The sequence below is a fragment of the Pelobates fuscus genome, chromosome 3 (assembly GCF_036172605.1).
Source record: "Pelobates fuscus isolate aPelFus1 chromosome 3, aPelFus1.pri, whole genome shotgun sequence".
Taxonomy (NCBI): domain Eukaryota; kingdom Metazoa; phylum Chordata; class Amphibia; order Anura; family Pelobatidae; genus Pelobates; species Pelobates fuscus.
In genome coordinates, this window is record NC_086319.1 from 164,466,630 (window position 1) to 164,479,928 (window position 13,299).

Genomic DNA, 13,299 nt, shown 5'->3' on the forward strand with positions numbered 1-13,299 from the left:
TTATAACAGGGGTGCCAAAAAGGTAGATCATGTAGAGCTTTTATAATGCCTTTAGAATGGCAAAGCATCATGAAAGCTGTAGTTTTAAAACATCTGGGGATCTACCTACTAGGAACCCCTGATTTATATTATATAATATTTTATTTTTAAATTGTAATGGTTAATTACCTTGCAGGTAGATAAAAAGCAGTTTGTGGATGTGAGGAATCATAGTCAAAGCTATTCACTTATCAAATATAAACTTCCAAATTACTGAAAGTTACTCTATGAGCATTATTTGTTGGCATATCAATAAAAATACATACAATTCGATAATGTGGATTTGTAGGTTTTTTTTTTAGCATAATGCACGGTTGCAATTCACGAGTCTGAAATGTATCCTCTAAATACACAGTTAGATATTTAAATTCACACCTTCAGTCTCCAAAGTGGATATGGAGAATCACCGTCCCTATTGAAGAAGCGAGTGGTCTTTGTACCAGAGCTGAGCAGGTATTCTGCCGGCAAACCCTGGGTCTGGGAGATATAGCGGATCTACAGGGAGAAAGCAAGAGTTTACAAAATGTCATGCCAGGACTGTTCAGAGACTATTCTAAAAGTTTAACACAATCAACATTCAGTACCGTGTCTAAAAAAAAAAAAAAAATGTCTGCAACTGGTCAATTGCTAACCTTATCAATGTTCATGACCCTGAAACTATCTAAATACAACTTGTAGGATTATTCACTAAACTCTGGATTTTAGTGAATTTAATCAGAAGTGAAAAAAAAAATGTTTCCTTTTAACAAAAGTAATCATGGTGCTTGATTTATAGTCTGCTATAAAAAAAAAAAAAAAAAAAAAAAATTTGACCCAGGAATCATTCCATGTTTTACAGGAATATTGTATTATTTTTCTTTTATTGGATGAACAGTATTTTTTTTTTTTTTTTTTTTTTTTAAGAAAAAGACCCTTTTGGGAATTGTTCTCTTTCCTTTCATAACGGATACGTTTTCAACCTGGTAAATAACATTAGTCCAATAAGAAGGGTACTACAGTATAATGAAACTAAGCTACTAAAATAAATGAAAAATATATAAAATCACTTAAATAAATAAAATATTAAAATTTTCTCCAATACTATATTTTAAGATTCTATTGAGACTGCTGTGCAGACCTGTTAACTGTGAGAAATGTGCCATTAATACAGTGTAACATTAGACATCTGTATCAATTACAGCTCTACTCACCTGATCATATTCCGAAGCCCCAGGGTACAAAGGCCACCCTAAAAACAGCTCAGCTATAACACATCCTAAAGACCACATGTCGATAGCCTCACAAAAGGGTAACCCCAATATAATTTCAGGAGCCCTGGAAAAAAGGGGAGAAAGAGGATTAAATCATGATAATTAATTACATGCAGATGCAACACTTTTATATATACTAATTTAATCATTCTGCAGGGGCCACAATATTATAACACAGGAGTTCCCAAAATCAACTTACATTGAGATTTTGACCCTGATGAGTTAATCTATTGCGTGTAATCAAACTTAAAATGCATTGCTAATTTAATTGCAGTAAATTTACCTCATGTAAAACTCATGAACAGAGTTCCCTATTTAAAGTTAATGGGAACAGAAGACCAAAAAATATTTCCACTGGTTCAACCTCTATATGTGGAAAGTAAGAGACATAATGGTAAAATGTAGAAAATAGGCAGAGAAAAAAAGAATGACGAAAATAAGAATTAAAGGGAAACACATTCTTATTAATAACCCCTTATGTACCATGACCCTGAGTGAGTATGGAATGTCTTGGAATATAGTTTTGCATTCTTTGCACAAGTAAGTAGAACATAACCATTTCAATATTAGATTTTTAAAGGCTGTTTTTTTATGGAAGGCAAGACAAAGATAGAGATAAAAGGAGAGATAAAAGGAAAGGAAAGAACATTTATATACAATAATGGAGCTATAGAAAAGTGTAATGTTACACAACATGACTGAAATATTTCCCCAATGTATATAGTATGATGGACATTTGAATTCATTTTATTTCTTATGATTTATTAGAAACATTTTAACATATAGATAATAAATCAAAGAAAGGGTTAAGCATAGTCTAAGAGGATCTCCCAAGGGACACTGCTCAGAAGAACAAAAATGTAGGATGTGAGCACGCCCAACCTTCTATCTGCACTGTTATTAAACAGAAGATGCTGTTCTGACCAGGATCAGTCTTATTACTATGCAAATCTCAGCTCTGCTCCATCTGGCTCCTAGGAGTTATTAATGGGAAGTGCTTCATTGTTCCCTCCCAAAACACTATGCACAAGTACCCCAGCCAAACCAACGAAAATACACATTGCCCCCTACGAATTCAGAAACTTACACCAACAGTCTACTATAACCACCACAAACATAGACCTTACTACGATACTAAACAAACAATTACATATACGGTACTTTAGCTCTGATCTGGTACATTGAGAACAAACAGAATACAGTCATATCATTAAACATTTATAAACAAACATACTCCCTAGCACTGCTACTATACAGCACAATAATTAAACACAGCTTTGCTATTAGACCCAGCACCAACATAGAGCACTACTATTACAGCCAGCACAAATATACATCATAGCTCCTTAACTTCTTAGTACACACAGAACAAACATGTCGCAGGACACCTCTGTTATTATCCCCAATACAAACATTAATTTTGATTTTAAAAAGTGGAGAAAAAAATATATATATATTTCACGTCCCAGTGGTTGCAAAAGTGAGACTCTGTTAGTGTACCTAACCTCTGTAACAGTTCTATTTAAAGCTCCTACATTTCTGTCGATACATCCTGCAAAACAAGCCTAGAATTTTTCTTTAGTGTACATATACACAGACGTGTACCATATGGGCTAACTCTAAACAAAGATGTACAGATTCTAAATAAATAGCTACTTAATCTAAACATGTATGTATTCACTTAGACTATTTACACACAAACACGAAAGACATGCAATACAGAAACGGGTAACAGTATATAACAATTTAACAGATTTTAGAATTTGTAGAGAGAGCGTACATCCTGCAGTCACGTGACAGGCCTAAAATCTTACTACCCACACTAATCAAAATACACAATCAAGGTTACATTAATTATGAAAATAGAACACAATAGCACACAAATTTACAGCTCAGAGGGAAAGAAAGTTTAGAGAGACATTAAAATCATCCAGACCACTTCATACAACCTCAAGCGTCAGAGAGGTGAGAAAAATGGGGGCTAGACAGAGGGACACTGTAGCATTAGGAACACAATACATCATTATACACGAGTTCCCAACTTTGTCAATACCCCTCTACTCTATACCAGTTTTATAAAGGCATCACATATAATATTATCTATCTGTCTAGTACTAAAAATATGAATTGTTTTGAAACATACATTTACTACTTTGCGTCAGAATGATGACTTTTTAAAAACAGCTTTGTAAAATGAATTGCAAAGGAACTGACAGATGTTTCAGAACTGGTTTACATAGCAACCAGCAACTACTTATGACCATCACTACTCTGTTTCTTGACTACAAAATTTCACAATTATCGGAAGGGATCTGGTAACCTAAACACACACACACTCTTATACCATGACAGACAGAGAAACACCCATACACCATGACAGACAGACACTCACACACACACATATCATGAGACACAGACACACATACCATGAAAGACAGACTTATACACTCACACACCATGATAGACACACAGAAATACCATGATAAACTCACACACATACCATGACAGACACACAATATGACAGAGAGACCCATATACTCACACTAAGACAGACAATGCCTGTGGGGTCCAGTAGGTGACCGTCTGGGGGATCGTGCAGGCCGGAGCCATGCTGGGTGCTCATATTGTTGCCGACGGCGAGGGAGCGGTGATGTCTCTGCTTTGCTCCCCGCACGATGCTTAGTAAGACCGAGGCGGGAATATGACTTCATATTCCAGCCCCGGTCTTACTAAGCGGCGCGCAAGGGAGCTCCCTTGCCGCCAGCCTACTATTAGCGCAGCCAGCCACCCGCCTCCACACGCACCCAATTGCCGCCCGCCTCCACAAGCACCCAATTGTCACCCGCCTCCATGAACACCCAACTTGCCGCCCGCCTCTAATTTCCCCTGCCAGCCTCCCGCCGCTGGGTTCACATATCCCAGGCGCCAAGACCAAATTCCTAAGCGCCATGGCGACCAGGTGCCTGGGATTTGTTGAGCCCTGGGTTAAACTCATTCACTGTGTTAACCTCTACCACTTCAGCTGTAAGTCTGGCCTTATCTTAAGTCTAGGATAGCCTTATGCCTATCCCAAGCATTCTTAAATTCCAGTAAATTAGAAAAAATAGATCTGAAGATACGGTTTTATTTAAGATGCATTAGAGTCCAAATGTTATTCACTATGAACTCTGGATTAGTTATGTAGCATGAGCAGGGGTGTATCCTGGTTTTGTGCTGCCCTAGGCAGGACAAAACTCAGGCACCCCCACCCAACCCTTCCCCCGCCACCCCCACCCAACCCTTCCCCCGCCTTCTAAATACACACACACTGACAGATACGCATCCATTAGCTAACTGTTAGCTAATGGATGCGTATCTGTCAGTGTGTGTGTGTGAGTGTATGAGTGTGTCTGTGTGTGAGTGTGTCTGTGTGTGAGTGTGTCTGTGTGTGAGTGTGTCTGTGTGTGAGTGTGTCTGTGTGTGAGTGTGTCTGTGTGTGAGTGTGTCTGTTAGTGAGTGTGTCTGTTAGTGAGTGTGTCTGTTAGTGAGTGTGTCTGTTAGTGTGTGTGTCTGTTAGTGTGTGTGTCTGTTAGTGTGTGTGTCTGTTAGTGTGTGTATGTCAGTGTGTGTGAGTGTCTGTTAGTGAGTGTGTGAGTGTGTCTGTTAGCTGCTAACAGACACACTCACACACTCACTAACAGACACACTCACACACACTGACATACACACACTAACAGACACACACACTCTAACAGACACACTCTCACACACACACTCTAACAGACAAACAGACACACACAGTCAGACACACTCACACACACTCTCACACTCACTGACACACACACACACACACACACACTAACAGACACACTCACACACACACACACTAACAGACACACTCACACACACTGACATACACACACTAACAGACACACACAGTCAGACACACACACACACTCTAACAGACACACTCTCACACACACACTCTAACAGACAAACAGACACACTCACACACACACACACACACACTAACAGACACACACAGTCAGACACACTCACACACACTCTCACACTCACTGACACACACACACACACACACACTAACAGACACACTCACACACACTAACAGACACACACAGTCAGACACACTCACACACACTAACAGACACACACACACACACACACTAACAGACACACTCACTCACATTAACTCATTTTTTTTTTTAAATTTACCCCCCCAGCCTCCTTACCTTTGGGAATGCTGGGGGGGTTCTCCCTCTCCCTGGGGTCTAGTGGGGCTGCCGGTCGGGCTGGTTGCTGGGCGGGCGGCTGGCGAGGGAGCACTTCCCCTGAGCTGTCTGCTCAGCTCCCTCGCGCGCCGCAGAGTGAGGCTGGGAGGCGGAGCCGGAATATGACGTCATATTCCGGCTCCCAGCCTCACTCTGCGGCGCGCGAGGGAGCTGAGCAGACAGCTCAGGGGAAGTGCTCCCTCGCCAGCCGCCCACCCGCCCGCCCGCCCAGGAACCAGCCCAGGATGTCTGTTAGCCGCAAGGCTAACAAGGCATTTGCCCTGGGCGTTTGGGGGCGGCTTTTTTTTGCCGCCCCCTGGAAAATGCCGCCCAAGGCAAATGCCTTGTTTGCCTCGCGGCAAATACGCCCCTGAGCATGAGGCTTTATATTCATGCAATATTTACATTTTTGGTAAACTATTTCCATTCAACCAAGTTAACTGAACTGTCTGAAGAGACTACATACAATAGAGGGATGCCAGAGCACTCCGGTCACCATAACCACTACAAAGCGCTACGGAATCTGTTGGCGCTATATAAATGGCAATAATAAATAAATAATAAATAAATAGTGGCAATCAGAGTGGATGAAAATAATAATTTCAAAAATAAATAATTTTTCGTTGTTTTTTATTTTTATTTAAAATTGTATTTTTTATAAAATGCTTTTGGAGGAAAAATATATCTAAAGATCCTTTTTTATTTATGATACATTAGAGTCCAAAGGTTATTCAGCGTGAAATATGGATTAGTTATGTAGCATGAGGCTGTATATTCATGCAATATTTACATTTTTGGTAAATGATTTCCATTCATCCAAGTTAATTCAACTGTCTGTATGTTTATTTTATACAATTTTTGCTGTCGAAAAGTGCATGTTATCTCTGCAAAGTTCAGAAATAGTTGTTCTCAAAATAAGAGTGATTAACCTATTAGACTGGAGATAGTTTGACACGCGTCAGAATAATAGTAGTTCATACTCTTTTTTTTTATGATATCCTTCAACAGGGTTGGAATTTCAGTGAAATTCAACAGAGTCTTAATGAACATTTCCAGTTCCTGGCCTGGTTACATCGATTCTGTGCAAAACTGGATTGCATGCACAACATACTGGTATTGCACAGCCAATGGTGATACACTCCTCCCTTGTCACCCTTCAGTTATCTTTGGCAAGAAAGAAACACCCCCCACCCCCCCAAAAAAAAAATAAAGAGGCAAATGTAAGCCTTTTTTTTCATGTTGGGGGTCACTACAACCAATTCCAGTGCATTATGAGAACACTGGCTTTTGGTTGGCGTAACCCTTTAAATCAGGATTTAAAATTTACTTTATTTAAATCGAACCCACCCTGGTGCATATTGTACTTGCCATGTTAATTTTATCGACTAACAATATTAGTCAAATTTTAATCGACAAACAGTTCAGATGACTAAAATACAAATAAAACTAAAATGGCTTCTTAGTCAAAAGACTAGGACTAAAACTAAAGTGAAATTTGCCGCCAAAAAGAAAACTGGGTACCTGGAGTGTTTCTTTAACTTGCAGAAGCATTTAAATGACATCAACAAACGTAGGTTTAGCTAAATAATAGAATTCTCTTGGTCAGATCAAGGCATTTAAACAAATATTTAGGGACCACGTGAGGCATTTCAGCGTTATTTTAGTTTTTTTCCCATAACTAATAAATGTTGTATTTTTCCTACAATTTTCAGGCATGCTACTTTTCAATTTTCATTGCGCTATTTTGTTAGTTTGTTTGTAAGTTTTTGCATACGGTATATATCATCACTATTTTTATTTCAGTTTCAACATAAGACTGTGTAGTATTATATTCATATGTATATTCCTAGTAATTAATAACACAAATAGCATTCCCAGGTTTCTCTCTACCCTTACTATTATTATTAATAAATTGCTAACCTGTTATAAATACCATAGTGATGTACCTCATAAAAGAAACCGCATACAAATGCTTGATGACAAAAAGGAGTCAAATGTCAATGCTTACATGCAAGATTAAACTAATATTTTATCAGTATACGGTTTCCTGTACTATAAATGCAATGTCCCACTCAATGTCATGACATTTAAGAAATGTTAAAAACAAAATAATAAAAAAGAAAGAAAGAAAGAAAAGAAAAAAAAAAGGACATAAACAAGATGTGGAACTAGAATGTCAATTCACAAATCAATTGCAACACTTTGATAAGCGTCTTAATTCTTTTAGGTCTGAGCAGTTTTGTTAAGCAGCATAACACTGTAAAATCATGCTTTAGTGACTGAGTGGGTCTGATAAGGCATCATGTTGCAATAATTATAGAATTAAGACTCTAATCTGAACCATTCATGCCACAAGGTACTGCAATACTCATGATAGAATAGATGTTGGGTAAAACCCTTGGAATGATGGGTTTCATTAAATGCATACCTTAATGGGGTAGTAACTAAATTTAATTAAATTTAAAGAATTATTCCTCCTTTACAATAGTACCAAACATTTGCCTGTTTCAGAGGGTTTAAAGGAACAATAAAGTGTTAGGAATACAAACCTGTATTCCTGTCCCTACGTTTATAGTACCCCCCACCGCTACAGGTTTTAAAAAGGCTCCCTCAGCGCTACTTATCTCTCCTCCACCTACAGCAACGAGAAAATATGTCCGCCTACACTAATATCCAATCATAGAGAAACATTAGGGACCCGATGCACAGGAGTGGCTAACGCATCAAATCTCCCCATAGGAAAGCATTGAATCTCTGCTTACCTATGTGGGCTGCCATCACATTATCAGCTTTACTCCGTACTCTACTGCAGCACCTCTAGTGCCTGTCAGTATGACCCTGCAATGTACACATTGCTGTTTCTGCAATACTGTAAGGTTTTACAATGCAGTGTTAAACCCACAGAACCACTGCAACCTGATCACTTCATTGAGATGAAATAGCCTGAGTCACTTTAATGGCCTTTTAAGGAAGATATACTCACATTCATAAAGGGGAATTCTACGCATCATAGGCACTATGCTCAGTGTAATATGGGTTAGTCTAGCATAGAGTTTCCCAATTGGGATTCCACGGAACATTAATTGGGGTTCCGTCAAAAGTTTAAAAAATAAAATGGCTGGGGGCGGCGATGGAGCAGTGAGCAGTGATCTCCCTGCTCAGCTCCCTCGCACGCACAGCAGAGATGCTGGAGCCGGAATATGACGTCACTCACTCCGGCATCACTAAGAGGGAGCTGAGCAGGGAGATCACTGGTCCCTCATGGCCCGCATGCCAGCCGCTCAGCAGCCCCACTGTACCCCAGGGACCCCTCGTCAGCTGCCCCACAGGAACACAGGAACTCCATGCCAGCACTCCTAAAAGGTAGGGGGCTGGGTGTATGAAAAATGTAAAAAAAAAAAATAGTGTGTCTGTTAGGGTGTTTGGGTGTCTGTCAAAGAGTATATGTGTGTTTGTCAGTGAGAGCATATGTGTGTCTGTCAAAGAGTATGTGTGTGTCTGAGTGTGTCAATCTGTGTGTCAAGGTTTGTGTATGTGTCAGTGTGTACCTTAAGTGTGTGTGTGTGTGTGTGTGTGTGTGTGTGTGCCAGTGTGTTTGTGAATCTGAGTGTGTCAGTGTGTGTATGTGCCAGTATGTATCTGTGGGTGCGTGTGTGTGTGTATATGTGAGTCAAGATGTGTGTGCCAGTGTGTATCTGAGTGTGTGTGCCAGTGTGTATCTGAGTGTGTGTGCCAGTGTGTGTGTGTATCTGTGTGCCAGTGTGTGCGTGTATCTGTGTGCCAGTGTGTGCGTGTATCTGTGTGCCAGTGTGTGCGTGTATCTGTGTGCCAGTGTGTGCGCGTATCTGTGTGCCAGTGTGTGCGCGTATCTGTGTGCCAGTGTGTGCGCGTATCTGTGTGCCAGTGTGTGCGCGTATCTGTGTGCCAGTGTGTGCGTATCTGTGTGCCAGTGTGTGCATCTGTGTGCCAGTGTGTGCATCTGTGTGCCAGTGTGTGCATCTGTGTGCCAGTGTGTGCATCTGTGTGCCAGTGTGTGCATCTGTGTGCCAGTGTGTAAGATACATATACACACTGACACAGAGATACACGCACTGGTGCATATAAACACGGATATACACACCTTGACACACACCGGCACATACAAACACAGATACACACACCTTGACACACATATACACACTGTGTGTCAAGGTGTGTGTATCTGTGTCAGTGTGTGTATCTTTGTGCCACTATCTGCCATTGTGTGTGTGTATCAGATTCATACACACTGGCACATACAAACACAGATACACACACCTTGATACACAGCTACATACATACACACACTGCGTGTCAAGGTGTGTGTGTATATGAGCCAGTGTGTATATCTGTGTGTCAGATATACACATACACACACTGGCACATACAAGCACAGATATACACACCTTGACATACAAAAAAAGGGCACAATTTTCCACGACATTGATAAACTATGTCAAAGGGATCCACAGGAAAAATTAATTGGGAACCCCTGGTCTAGCACTCTCAGCCTATCATTAGATGAGTAAATACAGAAGAACAACTAAAGAGAAAGTAAAATTTTGTTTAACACTCTCCAAATGCACAAAAGCCATGTGAAATAATACAATGGTCTATTTTCCCATCTTTGTGCATTTTTCAGCCCCTGAGCAGAGAAGCAGCCAAAATCAGATATATATTTCAGTGCAATGTACATGCAGAGTTTTAATAGCACAGTGCAGGATATTCAATGTCAATACTAATAAACAATATCAATACTAAGATGTCAAAAAAATGTTTCTAATAACTAAAGTATCATAAATGTACATGTACATTATTATGGTACATGGATTATAAAATCTCCAGAAAGCAAAGTAACAAATTACAAATTGTTCATTAAGAAATTGAATCAAGAGAATACACTCATTATGCGTGGGTAAGGGATAGTAAAAAATCTATAGAAATAAATTGAGGCAGGAAAAAAAAAAAATATATAGTGGCTTTTAAAAGGACACAGAATTGCCAATGTCTGTACTTTTCCACAAACATTACTGAAGATGATGTTCCAAATGTGCGTATTGTTTCTTTCAGATATGCATTTGTGAATGCTGTACAGTCTGTACTGCAGCGCACTGCTAACACATCACCCCCACTAGATCTGTGACACACTTACATCATCATCACCCATCTCCCTCCTCAGTTAGCCTTCATGTTATTTTTATAGCATTCTGACCGTCCGTGTTTCACAGTATAAACCAGTGATGGGTAACCTAGGTATTTCAAGTGTTTCTGAACAAGAATTCCCAGGATGGTCAGTCTGCCTAAATGTCAAAAATTTCAATTTACCAAAAATGTATGAGGAAAGGAAGAATGTGAAGAAAACCCAAGACATGCATTTTAGCAGCCGTGCTGCTCTGCAGACCAACTTTTAGAAAAAATAACATACACATAAGGATACAGCACACACAAAAAAATACAATTTGTAGGTCCTAACTAGATGTGAGCAAAAGAAAACATACATTTGTAGAGTCTCTATGGAAGTGGTTTAGAGGGACACTATAGGTACCCAAACCACTTCATCTCATTGAAGTGGTGCTGGGTGCAATATTCCTGTCCCCCTTAGTCCTGCAATGCAAAAAATTGCGTTATTTGAGAAAGAAAATAAAGGTTACGGTGTTTTGTTGTTGTTTATTTTTAACCCTTTCTGAGATGAGGGGGAGGAGGGGGCACAGAGGGCACTACAATGCTAGGAATACAACTTTGTATTCCTAACACTATAGAATCAATTTAAGCTGTGAAGTTTAGTAGTTAACAAATATCCTCTAAATTGTAAACTCCTTTGGGCCCTCTTCATCTACTGTTCCAATATGTCAACCATGTTTTGTTAGAATGAAATGTTTGTCTTGTTTACCTATTATACAGTGCTGTAGAATATGTTGGCCCTATATTAAAAATTGTAAATAACTAATTGTATTTATCTCCTATGTTCAAGGGAAAAGGTTATGCCTTATATGGCCAGTTTGCTCCCCCGTTGTGATCTCATTAAAGAGGTGGGTGTTACACTTCTGTAACACTCCACCTCTGGTCAGCATGTGCTCCTCCACAGGGCATTTGTTTGCCCTATTTTGGGACATTTTTCTAATCAATGCTAACACCCCCCATAACGCCGACATGCTGGCTTAGTTGTCAGCATGCCAGTGTCTATATGGAGTGACGGCGCTAATAATACGGACTTATCACAGTAACCACATCACATGCGCAGTGGTTGCTATGGGTTAAGAGCAGAGGGATGTCCTGTGGGACATCTCATCCGCTCTCCTTGGCTCAATTTCTCTGCATTGAATATATTTTTAAATAGGTAAACAGCAAGCACAATGTATAGATGGGATTTTAAACTACTTTGAAGGAGCTACCGTCAATAGGGACATGATAGGTTCCCTTTTAAGACTAGTGTTGGACTCGCCAATATTGGGGCCCTTTGAAAGTCGTGGTGGCCTTAAACACTATGAGCATATGGTGTTTTTAGTTTGAAATAGGTGATTTTAAAGTAGCTCTGTCGTGTTTGTGGTCTTTCTATATTCTGCAAAATACCCACTTAGTGTGTGGTTGCATCCCCCATATTCCTCATGGGGTCTTTCTCCATCTCCTTGTGCTGCATTTTCAAAAAGCCCTCATTACTGTAGTACTTTACGCATGTGCCAGAGTGAACTATGGTAGCTTCTGCAACTGCAAGGCTGTGAGATTTTCCACAGAACTGTGCAATGGAAAAGAAAATGCCTTTTAAAACAAATGTAGCAAGTAACTGCTGCTGGAAACTGAAAATGTTCTGCCTTTTATCAACGCTGTCCTATGGGACAGGTCAAATGTGAGAAAAAAAAAAAGTAGTCTTTACTCTGTCTTATATCTTGATTGTGTGGGAATTTAACTGAAACTCCAACACAATCAGTAGGAGTATTTAATATATATATACATATATATATATATACATATATATATATATATATATATATATATATATATTCAGAAATTACTTCTGTAGCCTTGTAAAAGATGTTTTTTAAACAGTAACGTTTGTGTGCGTGCTGGACCTTTAAAGTGTATTTTGCAAAAATAAGGTTCACAAGCATCTACAAATACAGACAGACAGACAGACAGACAGACACACACACACACCTAACTTGATGATTATCCAGTAGAAATCCAGTAGCTAACAGCTGGAATGCCAAATGTTATCACTGATCTAAATATATACACAGATATTTCTTCACATGGATGATACATTATGCAGGTCAGTGTTAAAATTTTGTAAGATTTATATTAAAAAAAACATCCACCAGTAGAATCAGAAAGTATTAACAATTTAGCAGTAAAATGATGACCAGGAAATCATACACAGCTGCTCACACCTCACACCCCGATCATGGCTAAAATATTTTTGAATTAGAATAAAAATACATTCTTAAATATGGTAATGATGCTTTAAAAAAAAAATAAACCCACATTTTTATTGTTTAGGACGTAGTTACAGCATACAAAAAGTGGGGTTTTAATTATTACCAACAATTAACATCCAACAGTCTTCTATTAATGAGTTTTCATGTGATTGCAGTGCACCATCATTGTCCTCCTCACTGAACAATATCTCAAAGGACTTAACCTACTGTGTGCCAGAAAGGATGAGAAGCAGAAGAGGAGGGATTGAGGGATACAGAGAAAGAAAGGGAGACACAAAGAGAGAAAATTAG

The 13,299-nt window shown here is 39.3% G+C and overlaps 1 protein-coding gene across 3 annotated transcripts in view; it reads right to left on the bottom strand.

The window, feature by feature from the left end:
• Positions 1 to 13,299, bottom strand: part of HIPK2 (homeodomain interacting protein kinase 2) — a 72,607-nt gene that overhangs the window by 20,397 nt on the left and 38,911 nt on the right. For all 3 annotated transcript variants that reach the window (XM_063447623.1, XM_063447621.1, XM_063447622.1), the window contains exons 3-4: positions 1,230 to 1,353; positions 415 to 534 (exon numbers count right to left, since the gene is read on the bottom strand). In XM_063447623.1, coding sequence (XP_063303693.1) covers positions 415 to 534; positions 1,230 to 1,353 — 244 coding nt within the window. The remainder of the gene's footprint in view (positions 1 to 414; positions 535 to 1,229; positions 1,354 to 13,299) is intronic.